This window comes from Lagenorhynchus albirostris, chromosome 2 (assembly GCF_949774975.1).
Source record: "Lagenorhynchus albirostris chromosome 2, mLagAlb1.1, whole genome shotgun sequence".
Lineage (NCBI taxonomy): Eukaryota > Metazoa > Chordata > Mammalia > Artiodactyla > Delphinidae > Lagenorhynchus > Lagenorhynchus albirostris.
The window spans coordinates 5,712,002-5,727,910 of NC_083096.1; the positions used below are offsets into that span (position 1 = coordinate 5,712,002).

At 33.0% G+C, this 15,909-nt stretch overlaps 1 protein-coding gene across 4 annotated transcripts in view; it reads left to right on the plus strand.

The window, feature by feature from the left end:
• KCNT2 (potassium sodium-activated channel subfamily T member 2) overlaps positions 1-15,909 on the plus strand; it is a 372,961-nt gene that overhangs the window by 145,336 nt on the left and 211,716 nt on the right. For all 4 annotated transcript variants that reach the window (XM_060142019.1, XM_060142020.1, XM_060142021.1 and 1 more), the window contains exons 6-8: positions 2,354-2,428; positions 3,647-3,730; positions 6,520-6,614. In XM_060142019.1, coding sequence (XP_059998002.1) covers positions 2,354-2,428; positions 3,647-3,730; positions 6,520-6,614 — 254 coding nt within the window. The remainder of the gene's footprint in view (positions 1-2,353; positions 2,429-3,646; positions 3,731-6,519; positions 6,615-15,909) is intronic.

Below are 15,909 nucleotides of genomic sequence, written 5' to 3' on the forward strand. Positions count from 1 at the left end.
TTTGAGAAAAAATCATAAAAATCAAATTGGTGTGTTATAAATGGAAATGAAGAAGGACATTAGAGATAGAACGACTTTTGGTTTACTACGAGCTAAACTTTCCAGTGTGCCACAGCTAAGAACACCAACTAATCTTGCTGTGTATTCGTAGAAAGATCCTGCCGTATGACCAGTGGTAACTGTACTCATACCCCTCCCCACTCCACCCTGCCGTCTTCTTCTGGTCACATCGGTCTCTTTTCCTGTGCAGAATCATTGACATCAAGGAACGATGTACAATAAGTAAAAACACAGTAGGGAAAGAGTAAGCCAAGTGTTAAACATTCTGGAAACTGAGTCATGTAAAAAACTGATGAAAGAAATGGTAATGTTAACCTGCACAATAAAAAATAGGAGCTTCACATAATTAAAATCAATTATAAATGGTTTGTTGAATAGGTAGGCCTGACTCAGTGCGAGTAGGAAAAGGCTTTAGTCTTCCTGCATTTCTCCTTCAAATCCAGTCATTTTCCTTATGAGCCATGCTCATCAGATGAAGTCTTGGGCAGGTATCTTAGCTTTTTTAGACTTTTCAATCGCAATGCAAATCTCAGTTTAGTACTTAAGAAATTATGATCAGTATGTAAAAATTTAAAATTCTTATCCAGTTTTAACTTTTTCTTGGCCTGGAACCACATGGGGCAGGGGATCATCTTGGGAGCCATCTCCTCTTTTCCCCTCCTCCCTTATTTGACACCAGCTGATTTTGGTCCCTCAGGGCTGAGGAGGCATGGGGAGGAGTGAGGTCAGCTTCTGGGACAAAGTTGCCTTACTGGCACAAGAACAGTCTGCGGTTGGGTTGCTCTGATGGCAGGTCCAAACGGGGCTTTTGTAGTTCTCCTGAGGCCTTTGGCCAAAGCTCCTTGATGCCTCAAGCCTCAGGCTGGCCATTAGGGCTCTGACCCAGGCCCTGGGGTCCTGAGGGCCACCGTCTGTCACGGTTCCATGTCCACTTAGGAACACAGCCCTCCTGAGTGTGAACTTAGAATGGCCATAAGTTTCATTCTTTAGGGTCTATATCTCATCCGCAGAAAATAAGTACCTCTTAGGATTGGCATAAGTATGGCCTGTTCTCATCTCAACTCTCTTTGTCTTTACTCTGCTGTTTTTTGATGATGTTTTAAGCATTGGCCAAATGCAGCCCCCATGTCTGAGCACAGCTGTCTGGGTCGTTCACCCGAGCTCTCCTCACTGAGCTGGATGTGGTGAGGGAAGTAACACAGCACCCTTGTATCTCTACACAGAGGAGGTCTCATTGCTTCTGTTTCTTCCACCTGCTCCCTCCTCCACTCTTTATACAGCTTGCAGACGGGTGATGAACTAATGATAACAAAACCTCTTTAGCACACAGATGATTGCTGATCTAGAACTTGCCTTGTGAAGTGGAGGTGTTTTATATCATTGTAATGTTTTAAGGCTTTGGGACCTCAAGAAAAATAAAGAATCCCAATATTATAGCCAGTGTCACAAAATAATTAGACATTACAGGGAGTCAGATTTCAAATTGCCTTACTAATGGGTAGTTCTTGTTTTCATAGACGAATAAACTGCTTTAGGAAGTTCTGAGTTCTTTTTTGCTAGACACCGTTCAAGAAAGTTTCAGGAATGACCTGTTAGTCAGTGCAGTTGCCCAGAGCTGCACAATTAGAAGGGCCTGTGCTTGTTTTAATGCTCTGATGTCACCTTCTTGAAATTATTCATAATTTGTTAATAAGAGGCCCTGCTAAGAGGCCCTGCATTTTCATTTTGCCCTTAGCCCCACAAATTAGGTAGCCAGGCCTGATTAATATTGTTGCACTATGTGGGTTGGAAAATTAGAATCCAGAAGATTGAGAAAATCCTCCCTTTAAATTTTATTAATCTAAAAACAATGTTAATTCCAAGGAACATTGTTATATGTTTGTGTTTGCGAACTATTTGATATGCTTTAAAGTTTGTGAATATAATTATTATAGTAAAAAAATTAAGATTGAATCACCTTTTCATTGATTCTGTAAGGTTTTTTAATGTGTTTTATTTTTACTAGTAACTTTTCTTCCATGAAATATGATATGATTAAAATGTGTTATATGCAATATTCAAGGATTACTACAAACATTTGTTTTACTTCTTACACTGACTACAAAATTGAGAGGGCACAATTACATTCAGCAAAATAATCTCTAAAAGTCATTGCTACATTTCTAAATAATAATTTGGTATTCTATTAATATAAACATCCTTATTGCTAGAGAAATTCTGATGCTGTCTTTTTCCCCCTTTAATGGGATTCAGTTATAATTGACTTTCATTTTTACTCATTCTTTCTTGGAAGGGAAACATCTGGGAACAGATTTTACGAATACCCTTCATCTTGGAAGTAATTAATGCGGTTCCCTTCATTATCTCAGTAAGTCCTAAAAGAATCTTTAAAAGAAATGTTTTTTATTAGACATAAAGTCTTTAAATCTAAATAGTAATAGATAACATATTAGCTCAGATGAATGAATTTAGACTTTGTTATTGTTTTAAATCATGGTATTAAAAAATAAATAGTAAAATCAGTTGGGTAACTGGATTGTGAAATTAAGTGAAAATTAATGAGATTTAGTACAATTGCAAAATGAAATGCTTTTAGAAATATATGCTCTAGAGGTGCCATTTTAACAAGTGTCAATATTGTCTAAACAGACCAGGAATTAATCATTCCATTTCTTGTGTATATTGTGGCATTAAAAAAAAAAATAGAAACCAAGTATTTATAAAGGTTTCTCATGCTAAGAATATGTTTATCTCGAGCTTAACCACAGGGTTTCCTAAGTCCAGTTCTCTTTTTACTAAGAAAGTTGCCGTCAGCCAGACAACTAGTAATTTGCTTCTTTATCAAAGTCTGTGGAGGACCAATTCCACAGTGATCCTGTTTTAACTACAAAGTATGTATAACTAGCACTTTCCCATTGCAAAATTAGGTCTTAATCTCTATTTGATAAAGTTACAGTAATATCTGTTGGTAATATGCTTTCTAAACCTTATTTGTTTGAATTTTATTTGGAAAATTATGAAAAGAAGTCAATATGATCTGAGGCTGTTGCTCAGTTCTGACAATTATTTTAATTTGAGTGATTTATCTAGAGGAACAACTGGCCCCAGATTGAATGGCTAATTCAACATAATTCCAGTGGAATACAGTTCACCAAAGTCAGTAAGAATGTTTGCATCTGCAGAGATTAAGTGGTAATGCTATGAAAAACTAAAGCTCTGTCTCCTTACATCTACTTTTTACTTCCAGCTGCAGGAAAGAAAGAGGTGATGTCTATTATAAACTGTCACACTAAAAGATTTAGTGATCTAATTAGCACATTATAGCTGACATCCAGTGAGGGCTGATTATTTTCATTCTGCTTCTACAATAATTTTCCGAAGAATTTTTCCTTAAGTAAGACTTAGAGAATGAATGAAAAGATCCTGTCTGCTCCTTGCATTTCAATAGTCATATGAGTTTAAAGTATTTGCCACATGTTTTAGATCATTCTATTGTTTTTAATAACTTATTTCTGTTTCACATTTCTTCTCAATCATATCGATTTCTTGCTTTGAGATAAAAGTTTAGTTTTGATTTGTTTTCCAGATATTCTGGCCTTCCTTAAGAAATCTATTTGTCCCAGTCTTTCTAAACTGTTGGCTTGCCAAACATGCCTTGGAAAATATGATTGTAAGTATAAAAGACAAGTGTAAAGACAAAAATATTTTTCAACACTCCATTATTTCTTACCTCATTAAAGTGATGTGTTGCATAACTGTCTAAGCTAATAGATCCCAAGTCTGCTTATACCCTAATGAGAATGAAAAGTCATAAAATGCCCATATTGCCAAGTCCCTTCCTTCATAAGGCCCTATGAGCTGGTAAACAAAAATAGTTCAGATATTCCAAATATCACCAAACTAAAGCTAACTGCTGTTCGGACTGGTCCAACTAGTTAGCCAATTTCCTGAAGACAAACAGCCTTCCCTTCTAAGGCAATCTCTTGATGTATAACGGGATCCCTGGTTTTAAGGCTTCAGGAGGTAACATTGTTAAACTGTTCTTAACTGTAGGTAGTCTCACAGTCCATAAAAATCTATAGGCTTTTGTAAGACCCTGTATTGCAGCCAGAAGGCCCTCATGTAAAGTCACCTTTTTAGGCTGGGTTGGGTTGGGAGTAGGATATTAGGAGGGAGAAGGGGAAGCAGGAAAGAAGAGATGTGCCACAGTTGCATTTTGCCCAAGGCTGACCCTGTTCAGAAGGACTGATTTATAACTATGACCAAAATCTCTTTGCTATAATGGACTTGGACACTTATGAGTGAGCTTGCTGCTTGGTCATTTATTCTACAGGTGTTAATAGGAGTCCACTCTGTGTTAAGTGCTCTGATAAGATAAGCAAATGATTCAACTTCTTTGCTAATGTCTTCATCTTCACAAGAGAATAAAAGTACCTACATACAGGCTTGCTGTGAGAATTAAATGAAATTATATATACATGCATATATATGTATGTGTAAAATCTTGTATCTGGCATAAACATAGTAAGGGCTCAATATTATTAATTTTATCACACAGAAATTAAATTTGTTTGGAGGTAAACTTGCTTTTCTCTTAAATAACTTTTTTTTTTAACATCTTTATTGGAGTATAATTGCTTTACAATGTAAATAGCTTTTTAACAGAAATTATGACACAAGTTGTGGCCAAAAGGAATATCTGGATAACATTTGAATATTCACAACCAGATGAATATTTCTAAACATCTGTGTTAAGTAACCACTGGAGCCTCATGAAAGTTCATGACTAAGAAGGGGAGACTGTAGCCTGTGGATGGTTTGTGGAAACATCAGTCTGTCTTAACTGTCCAAAAAAATACTATTTCACTAAATATAGATTGCCTAAATTCCTAATGAAAAAAAAATACTCCAGGAAAAAAAAAAATAAACGTCTTTGCTAATTTGCATTTATTAGCTGTTGGAAAAAGTAACCTAACCAAGAGAGGAATTATTAGTCAATCGTTGAGAGTAGAAGTAGTGCTTGCATTGTTAATTTAGGATTCATTTTCCATCATAGCTCTATATTTTACTTCTCCTCTTCCTGGTTGCTAAATTTTAATTTATTTTTCTGTTCATTAACACCTCTGTTAGAAGAAAGTAAGAGATGCGAGGTGAAATTCTAGTCAACTTAGTTTGTTTTTGTTACAGTTTTGGTTAAATGTGTGGTAGAGAAAGATAAACTATGGCTCATTGAGACTTTGCTTGTATTGATGAAGTTATTTATCTCATGCAGTCCTGATATGCAGACTGTTAAAATGTTACTATAAAAAATTTATACAACAGGAAACCATAAAATAAAACATTATGCAAAACTACAAACCTTCCACACAGACTAAGCACTAGTAATAACTTATATTCTTCTAATATTTTCTATGAAAACACACACACACAAAATAGTATGTTTAATTTTATAATTTAAATTTTTTGTCATATAATAGTATGTGGTGGACAGGTTCCTATGTCATTAAATATTCCTGTTCAAACCATTTTTAATGGATGCATCTAAATCTGCTATCTAGTTTTGATCAATTTATTTAACCATTTTTCTATTGCATTTTTAGTTACTTTAATAGTAATGGACATTCATTATTTCACGTAATAAATATTATAATTTTGTCATAAAGATGAACATACATAAGTATTCGATTTCCATCTCATAATTTTCATGTGGTTAGCTTTTAGAAATTATGTTATGGGGTAAATACTAATTAAATGAATGAATCCATGAAGTAGAAAGGGCATACTTTTGTGAATTTTGACTTGTATTACCAAATTACTTTCAAGAAATTTATAACATTACATGAGCAGTATTATATATGAGTGCTTGTTTTTTGCATATTAAATAACAGTGGGTATTATTATTTTCAATGTTTTTCAATTGGAAAATAAAATTATATCTTGAATTCACATTTCTCTTAATATGAATGAAATTAATCTAAAAATGTTCATTGGCTATATAATTTTTTATTTTTATGATAAATCACCTGGCATAATTCATGTTATTTTTCCTGATTCAGAGAATGAGATATGGTTGTAGTTTGATCCAGCTATTACTTTCCCCTTAATTGAACATATTATTTTCTGATCTTTTAAAATTAGAATTTTCCACAAGAGAGCATACTCACCGTGGAGGGCTTTTGGGGAGTCAGTGTAACAACTCTACAGATGTTTGTAAGGCGAGTAAACTAAAATTTGGTGCTTTGGTGGTCTCCCATAGTATTATCTTGGTAATATGAATGTTACAGTAAGGTTATATAGACCAAGGCAAAAACGAAAATATGCTGCTATATCCATTTAAAGTATGTGTGTTGAGTATGCACAAGATAGTTGAAATGTAATACGTAGTAATAAATGTAACAAAACTCACGAATATGTAGTATCTATCAAAATTTAAAATATGCTTGTTCTGTATTATTTCAGAATGATCTACACAGAGCCATTCAGCGTACACAGTCTGCAATGTTTAATCAAGTTTTGATTTTAATATCTACATTACTATGCCTTATCTTCACCTGGTAAGATCATACATATCAGCATTTTTATTATGTTTTGTTTTAATTATAGTTCTACAAAAACATATAATAAACCACTTTAATTAAGATTTGGCTACAGTAAATGAATAGATAAATATTCACTATAAAAAGTAATGGTCACCTATAGAAATAGAAGTAAAATCCTTACTTCAGTCTTAAGGAAAAAAACAAGAAAGCACGTCAACCATTTGGTATTGATATTTACTGCAGCTCTGAGGTTTTCCTAAATGCTGTAAACAACCAGATCACAAGAATTTGTACTGCAGGCCACAGTTGTCAAACAATAATTTTTCTTTCAAACTGCTGGCATGGGGGTGCCCTCATCTTTCCATAATCTTCAAAGCAGAACTGCTGTTGAGAACACTGTCCCTGCCCGTCCCTGTCTGCCTGCCCCTCCTCCCCCGATGTTCTCTCAGGCATCCAGGCAGAAAGCGAGGGCAGACAGGACAGTGGGAGGCAACTGGTACGTTGCTTTATTATAGAAAACAGTTTTTTTTTTTTTATGAACTAGTTTTTTATTTTTTTTAGACATCTTTATTGGAGTATAATTGCTTTACAATGGTGTGTTAGTTTCTGCTGTATAACAAAGTGAATCAGCTATACATATACATATGTTCCCATATCTCCTCCCTTTCCCATCTCCCTCCCACCCTCCCTATCCTACCATTGTAGGTGGTCACAAAGCACCGAGCTGATCTCCCTGTGCCATGCAGCTGCTTCCCACTAGCTAGCTATTTTACATTTGGTAGTGTATATATGTCCATGCCACTCTCTCACTTTGTCACAGCTTACCCTTCCCCCTCCCCGTGTCCTCAAGTCCATTCTCTACATCTGCGTCTTTATTCCTGTCCTGCCCCTGGGTTCTTCATAACCATTTTTATTTTTTAGATACCATATATATGTGTTAGCATACGGTATTTGTTTTTCTCTTTCTGACTTCACTCTGTATGACAGACTCTAGGTCCATCCATCTCGCTACAAGTAACTCAATTTCATTTCTTTTTATGGCTGAGTAATATTCCATTGTATATATGTGCCACATCTTCTTTATCCATTCCTCTGTCGATGAACACTTAGGTTGCTTCCATGTCCTGACTATTTTGTAAATAGAGCTGCAATGAACATTGTGGTACATGACTCTTTTGGAATTATGGTTTTCTCAGGGTATATGCCCAGTAGTGGGATTGCTGGGTCGTATGGTAGTTCTATTTTTAGTTTTTTAAGGAACCTCCATACTGTTCTCCATAGTGGCTGTATCAATTTACATTCCCACCAAGAGTGCAAGAGGGTTCCCTTTTCTCCACACCCTCTCCAGTGTTTATCGTTTGTAGATTTTTTGATGGTGGCCATTCTGACTGGTGTGAGGTGATACCTCATTGTAGTTTTGATTTGCATTTGTCTAATGATTAGTGATGTTGAGTAGTATTTCTTCTTTTGGAATGAGAAATGATGCACTGCCCATATGGATTCATGCAGAGCCTTACTAGAGAAAAAAAAAATGTGAAAATCAAAAAATGAGGTAGAATGATATGTCTGTTTTTCAACTTAATTATGTGTATTTGTGCTCTGACCTGGATTCGACCTACTGAGAAAGAGAAAAAGCTAATTAGGAAGTACTGCAATAGGAAGAATGCCTTCATCACTACTACAATACTATTTTTAGATTAAAGTATAGCTATAGATATATGTATGTAAATATAGTTGTAGGTACAGCAATATAACAACTATTACACCTAAGTAGTATGCAATTATACCTCTTTTAAATGGATTTGAAATATGTTTTATTCCATACTTTTATATTTAAAAAGCAAACATTTTAGGATATTCCATGCCTTTAAACATAAAATACCCCTTTAAAATGGACACAATGCCATCTTATCATTTAATTTTTTTTTACTCTTCACAAATTGTTTTTATTATTTACCTAGTAAATATCTAACTGCATAAATTTGAAATGCTAACAGTAATGCCTTCTCTTCTAATGTCACAAAAAGTTCTTAATTTTAAGATACATAATTTAGATAATTTAGGAATTTTCTCATTTTACTTAAGGAAAAGTATTATTTAAAATTAAAATTTTTATATACCTATGCACATGCTACTTTCTCAATTACTGGAAAATTACAAAAAGTAAAATGAATGAGTCTAAATAATATGGGAGTCTATTAAAGTAAATTTGCTAAAGAGGTAATTGAAATTTTAATGCAAAAGTAAGGACAGATTATTTTTGTATGATAACACTTAGTCCAGTACTTTGGTTCTGGAGGCATCCTCATCACAGTGAACTACCCACAATGGGCTCTCTATTTGCTGTTACTTTCTGCCTATACATCTATTTCTTGAGTAATTTTTATTTTCAAAGGAAACAACTACACAAATTTTGCCACTTTCTTATGCCACGGTGCTGTGCTAGATAAAGGGTTTTCATGATCTATATGTAATTTCTGTTATGCAGTTTATTTGTCACTTTAACCATTTGTGTTTCACTTTTTGTTTTATTTGCAATTATAGTTACTTTGTTGTTGTTGTGTGTATGTATGTTTAAACTTTAGACATTTGAGTGGTAGTTTTGACAGATACTATCTAATGTTAAAACTGTCACCAATACGTGGATATGAGTCTACCTTTTAACGTGCAATTATAATATAGAGTTAGTTTAGGTACATAAAATGTTATTGTTTTTAATCACACGTACTCAATACATTTACATTAATATGTTTTAAAATTATAATATCAAGGATGGAAGAACTGAAGTTTGATTTCTTTGTGTATTCTTCTCTAGCATTACAAGCGAAATGTCTTCATAAATCATGATCATCATAGTAAGGTAGAATAAGTCTTATTCAAATTCACCATTGATGGTTGGGTTACCTACAAGAAAAATATGAACAATGATACATTACTTATGCTGTATCATCAGGCTATTTTACCAAAGAGTTACACTACACATATTATAAAAGACAAATATACACAAAGATACAAGAACTTACACAAATAGAAACATCTAGGTAGTCTGTCCAAGATTGTTCCATCAGCTTAATACTGTTGGAGACAAAGTTTGCTTATATCTTGTTTTCAGCCATTCTCAAAACAGGGTTTCCGTGGTTTACTATGGCTGCTTTGCTCTTGCCATTACATCCTAACTCCATCCTTAGGAAAGAAGAATATAAGGCACAACCCAGAAATTGTGTGCATAACTTAGGCTAGATTTGGTCATATACCCACACAATAGCTGCAGGGGATCTGCAAAAAATGTAGTCTGTCGGGGCAACAAATACCCAGTTGAATATTATACTATCAAGAAAAAGAAACATGCGATGCTGTGGAACAATAAGCAGTCTCTGGCAATGATAAGTCATGAACGTTTACATGTACACTGTTTGTTTAAAACTCAAGGCTATACTAATTTGGAGGCCTTGGGCAAATTACTTATTTATCTAGCCTTGTTTTCCACATCATTAAATGAGTACAATATTAATCACCCTATAAGATTTTTGTTGTTTGTGTTTTTTCAAATGAGGATTAAATTGGATATGTTTATAAAATGTCTATCTAGCAGAGGGCATGGCATATGGTGTGAACACTCCAAAAATTTTAATTTCAGAAGTCCTCTTTATACAAGATGATTGAATTATCACGTGAACCTGCAAAAAGAGATTTACTCTAAAATGTTTAAGCATAGTAATTTGTTAATAATACTATGAAACTGAATCAGGATGCCTAAAAATGATTCTAGGCAGCAGACAGGGGACTGACTACTTTTTTTTTTCCTTCCAGTTTTATTGGGGAATAATTGACATACAGCATTATACAAATGTAAGGTGTATAGGATAATGATTTGCTTATATACATCATGAAATAATTGCCATGATAAGTTTAGTGACTATCATCTCATATAAATATAAAATAAAAGAAAAAATTTCCTTGTGATGGGAACTCAGGATTTATTCTCTTAACAGTTTTCATATATAACAGAGCAGTGTTAATTATATTGATATTAATCCTGATTTACATTACATCCGTGGTACTTATTCATCTTATAACTGCAAGTTTGTACCTTTTGACCGCCATCATCATCCTACAAAGATACTACATTATTATTGACTATATTCCCCCATGCTGTACATTTCATTCCCATGACTCATTTATTTTGCAACTGTAAGTTTGTACCTCTTAATTCTCCTCATCTATTTCGTACAGTCCCCAGATCCCCTCCCCTCTGGCAACCACCTGTTTGTTTTCATATATTTGTTTTGTTTTTTTCGATTCCACATATAAGTGAAATCATACATTATTTGTCTTTCTCTGTCGCACTTAACTTAATACCCTCTGGGTTCAGCCATGTTGCCACAAATGGCAAGATTTCATTCTTTTTTATGACTGAGTGATATTCCATTATATATATATGTATATATATGTATGTATATATATGTGTGTGTATATATGTACATATTTTTATATGTATATTTGTAAATATGTGTATATATTTGTATCTATGTATGTATAATGGTATATATGTATATATACACACATATATATATTCCATTGTGGTGAAATTAGTCATAATTAATTGCTGTTAAGTTGTTTCATAGAGCAAGTCTATCATTGCTTTACCAAATCAGAACTTTTAATACATACATTAAATTTTAAGCCCCAAATGATTCAGGAACTAATATTTGATGAAATGGCTCTGTTGTTCATGGATCTCACAATCTTAATATTACCTGTTTGGAAAGCTGCTGTATGGTTTTAAAATGTATCTTGTCTTCAACATTATGAACATTAAAAAGGACTATCATTAAGCATTCGTCTATAAAAGACACCATGCTCAGTGCCAAACTGAAATAAAAATGAGGCTACTGACCCCTTCCTGTAAGGAATGTGCTCAGAATTGCTTTTCCTGTCATTGTAATGGAATTGGACTAATCTTCCCACATGTCGGCTGTGTGCCCCTCCAGCTCAGTAGTGCACAGTTCCAAGACAGCTGGAAATTGTGATTCAGCCTGTGTCTCTGGAACAAAGCAGAGACAACTGGTCCATCTGGTAATTAAGTGCATGACTTTAGCTTAATTATCAGCATATTCTAACCAATAGTAAGTACTCTAATTTATAATGCATTTGGTGTTTCTAATTTTACACTAGTAGATTTTTTTTGCACCTACTTTGATTCAAATTTTTTATTTGAATATGTATTACGTATTTTCATATTATTTTGTAGAGTTGTAAAGCAAAGAGCTATATTAGGTTAGTGGATATTTTGTGTTTTAGTCCAATGTAAAAAAATTTATTTTACCTCCTCAGTCTTATTTAAGGAGAAAATGAACCTATTTATTTATTGTTTAAAATATGATCTAGTTAAACATTATTAGCATGCTTAATTCAAAAGTACTTGGGATTTTCTTGTGCATCTTTCATTAATACTTATTGAATACTGGATGCTTAAGTTCTTGAACTCAATTTACTGAATTGACTCTTAAGGCAAAGACCTACTTGGGGAGTGGACAGTGAGAAGCTAAGTAGTGTAGTTTGGAGAAAGTATTATAACATATGGTCTAGCAGTATAGCACCATCATGATATTTGATTACTAGTTTTGTTTGGTCACATTTGTTTTGCTTATATTACAAATGAACGACAGAAAGTGCATTTGTCTAAAGATCTGGCAACTGACTAACAGTCCCCAGGCTTGTTTCACACTAGAACAAATAGAAAACTATTTGTCCCAACTCAATTTTGCATACGTGAGCAGCCAAGTTTTAGGCAGTTAATTAACCAAGTAAGCTGAATTCAAATTGAGGAAAAGCAGAATATGGTTATTGAATATATATAAATAATAATTATGTAATTATTATTAATATAAAAATCTAAGAAACATGGTTTTGAATTAAAATTCTGCAACAAATAAGCAATTTTTGAAATACGACAATAATGTACAGTTATTTTCAAACATCAAATACTGAGAATAATGGCTAACATTTCAAGGGTTTCCTATGTGTTTGGCACTTTTCTGAGCACATGTATTAACTAATTTAACCATTAACAGCTTATAAGATAAGTTCTATTGTCCTTATTTTATAGATGAAGAAACTTTGAGGCACAAAGTAGTTAAGGAATTTGCAAAAAAAGTAAAACAGCTAAGTATATCTATCTTAAATATCCACTTATCTACTGTAAGCTATGATAAAACTTCAGGAAAAAATAAAGGCATTACCTACAAATGAATAAGAATCAATCTGATATCCATGTTCTCATCTGAGTTAAAAGTTTCTAAAACACAGTTCACAAGTTTCCAAGAAAAATTGATTTAGAACCTAAACTTTAATAGAATTTAAGCCCTCATTGAATAATGAGGATAATGTAGTTATTTTCAGATATACAAGAACTTAGAAAGTATGCTACCTATGTGGTATTAAACATTTATTACAAAAATAAGAAAAAAAGGTAAAGAAAAAAAATACGTTATGAGAAGCAGTGGTATATGCAACAGCTACTCATTGGATCTGGCTCTGGGAAACCCCATCTCACACTTCATTTTATCAGAAGTGTAGTTGAAGATTTATCCAAGCAGAGGCAGAGACCTCATTTTTATTGTCCGTGGTGAAGACACCTAGCCAAGGGAGGTTTCCACTTAGAAGCTGGGGTAAAGGTGTGAGAGAAAGCCAGTTGTCATACTACACTAATTGAGAATCAATGACTTCTGATGGTCTTTAGGAGAATAATAGTTCTGCAGGAAAGGCTCTGTGACATTGGTTTTATACCACTCAAGATGGTCAGTTATGTATGAAAGCCGTCAAGTGATAACCTCAAAAATGAATACACGTAGGGAGTGTGACACATGTGAGGTCTCCTTGAAAAAATTACCTTAGGGCAAAATCTACAAAATTAAGAAATAAAATTAAGGAAAATAAAGAAGTCTTGATAAAAGATTTGAGGTAAGAGATAAATCAGTTTACTTGTGGCAGCAGACATGAATGCTCTGTTCCCAAAGAGATCCTAAAATGTCATCATAATAGTAATTACAGTTAATACTTATTTAATGTTTACCTTCTTTGCCAGCCAATTTTTTTATTGCTTTATGTGTAATAAATTGTTTAATTTTGCACAACAACCTTCTATGGTAGGTATTATTCTCATTTTACAGAGAATAAATGTAACATTCTTTTAATGTTAAAAGAAACTGAGGCACAGAAAGGTTAGATGGAAAGATAAGCCTTAGTTTATCCAAAGTCTACGATTAGTAAGAAGCAGAGCTCAGATCTGGACCTAGGCAAATTGGTTCGTTCCAGAGCCCACATCCTTAACCTTTGTAATATTATTTGTATGAAGTTCTAGAAGTCATTAACCTAGATATATAAAAATTATAATCAAACTAAAAACTCAAATAGAATTATGATAATTTGCTCATTTCTATTGTGAATTTTAAATTACTGTTTGAAGTAGGATAATAGTTTAATAAGACATTAAGATGACACTTTCTTCATTTGTAAAGATATTTTGGATTAACTATAGAAAAATATTTTAGCCATTACTTTCTCTTTTGTGTGAATGGTTACTTTAAATTTAGCAAGTTTCTAATCTTTATTTTTTTAGTTTTATCAACAACAAATATGATATGTTTAGATAAAATTACCACATATATACATGATTAAAATCTGTTCAGATTATTTCCACTTACCTGTTCATCTGTCTTTCTATACTTCTATGTTTCTATAGAGATATAGATAAGAATATATCAAGTGATTCTATAAGGATATAGGATTTTTCTTTTAACTTTCTTATACTTTCTGCTATGGTTTAAATTTTCAAAATGAATATGTGTAAGTTTTTAAAACGAACGTCACAAAAATTAAGGAATTTAAAAAGAGGCAAAAAAATTTAACACAAAATGCAAAATGTAAGGATCACATTCAATATGATTTGTATGATTAATTTCTTTACATTGGTAAAATGATTCTCATGTTAAGTTTTTTTTTAATCTAAATTCCTCACCTTTCTCTCCTGCTTATCCTTTGAGTCTCGACTTTTAGATTGAAGCTCTGTTATGAAGTTTTCTTGAAGTTTATCTGAATTAATGGGAGATGCCCAAGCTTTATGTTTCTCAGTGATGGAAAAAATTATAAAATATATAATGCTTAATTATCAGTGTTTCCAGCCAAATTTTTATCTTATATAACAAAGTTTCAGTTTTACTTTCTTACCATTTTATGTCCAGTATCTCTTGTGGTTGGAAAATATAAGATGCTTAACAAATGTTTGCAATTGATAGAAAATAACATTCCGGGGTTAAAAATCCCAGGACAATATCCTTATCAACTGAAGATACTTAAATATATTGTAAGCTAAGCATATTCAAACCATATATTCTGAGAATGTTCTTTTAAATGCCTTCTTTTCATATTTTGGTGTCAGATGATGGAAAGAATCTTTATAATTGTAACCTTCTATGCCACTATGGTTTTATGAAGACATTCTAGTCCTGTTCACTTGTCAAAGAGATATAACTGGATAGTAAAACTTCTACAACTTTTTTAGTTAAAAAATAATTTTTATAAATTGCATACACATACCTCATAAATAGGAGCTTCCAGATAAATCAAATTTTGGCTGTTAATTTTGTCTCCATGTAACTTCAGAATTTACATCTTGAGAATTTTTCTTTTAATGTTAAAATTTGAGAGAGCAGAACAATGTAATAAAATTACTGAAATTATCACCTCCTATGTGATACTAGAGAGCATTGGGATCCATGTACTATCATGCTTTTCTCTTCCCATCATCTCTTAGGATTTTTGTTTGTTTTTTCTTCTACTTCTTTCCTTGATTTTTTTGGTTCCTGAAATCTCACTTTTGTTTCTCCCATCTGATCTAAATCCCAATCCTCTCCTGAAAAGTCTGTTTATCTATTATTTTGAAATAAAGAAAATGCATGTTTGTGCATCAGGGCATAGGGTGGGGTGTGGTCACTTTTCACGAACTACTAAATTGCAGTGTATGTTGACTTCACATCTGTGGCCTGTGGTATCAGTTACTAACCTTTTTTTGCATAGACATGAAGACAATGACCAGCAGAGTGAGAACTTGCTTTTAACAATAGAAAAATGAGATTTATTATTACTTCAAAAGCAACAATTCTCTCTAGAAAATGTAAAATCCCAACATCTCAAATGATCTTAAATCCAATGGGAATCTTAGGTTTTAGGCAGACATGCTACAGGAAATGAAAATGATTATTTGGAACAATTTAATTGGTATTCATTCAGTAAATACCAAATTGCAAGT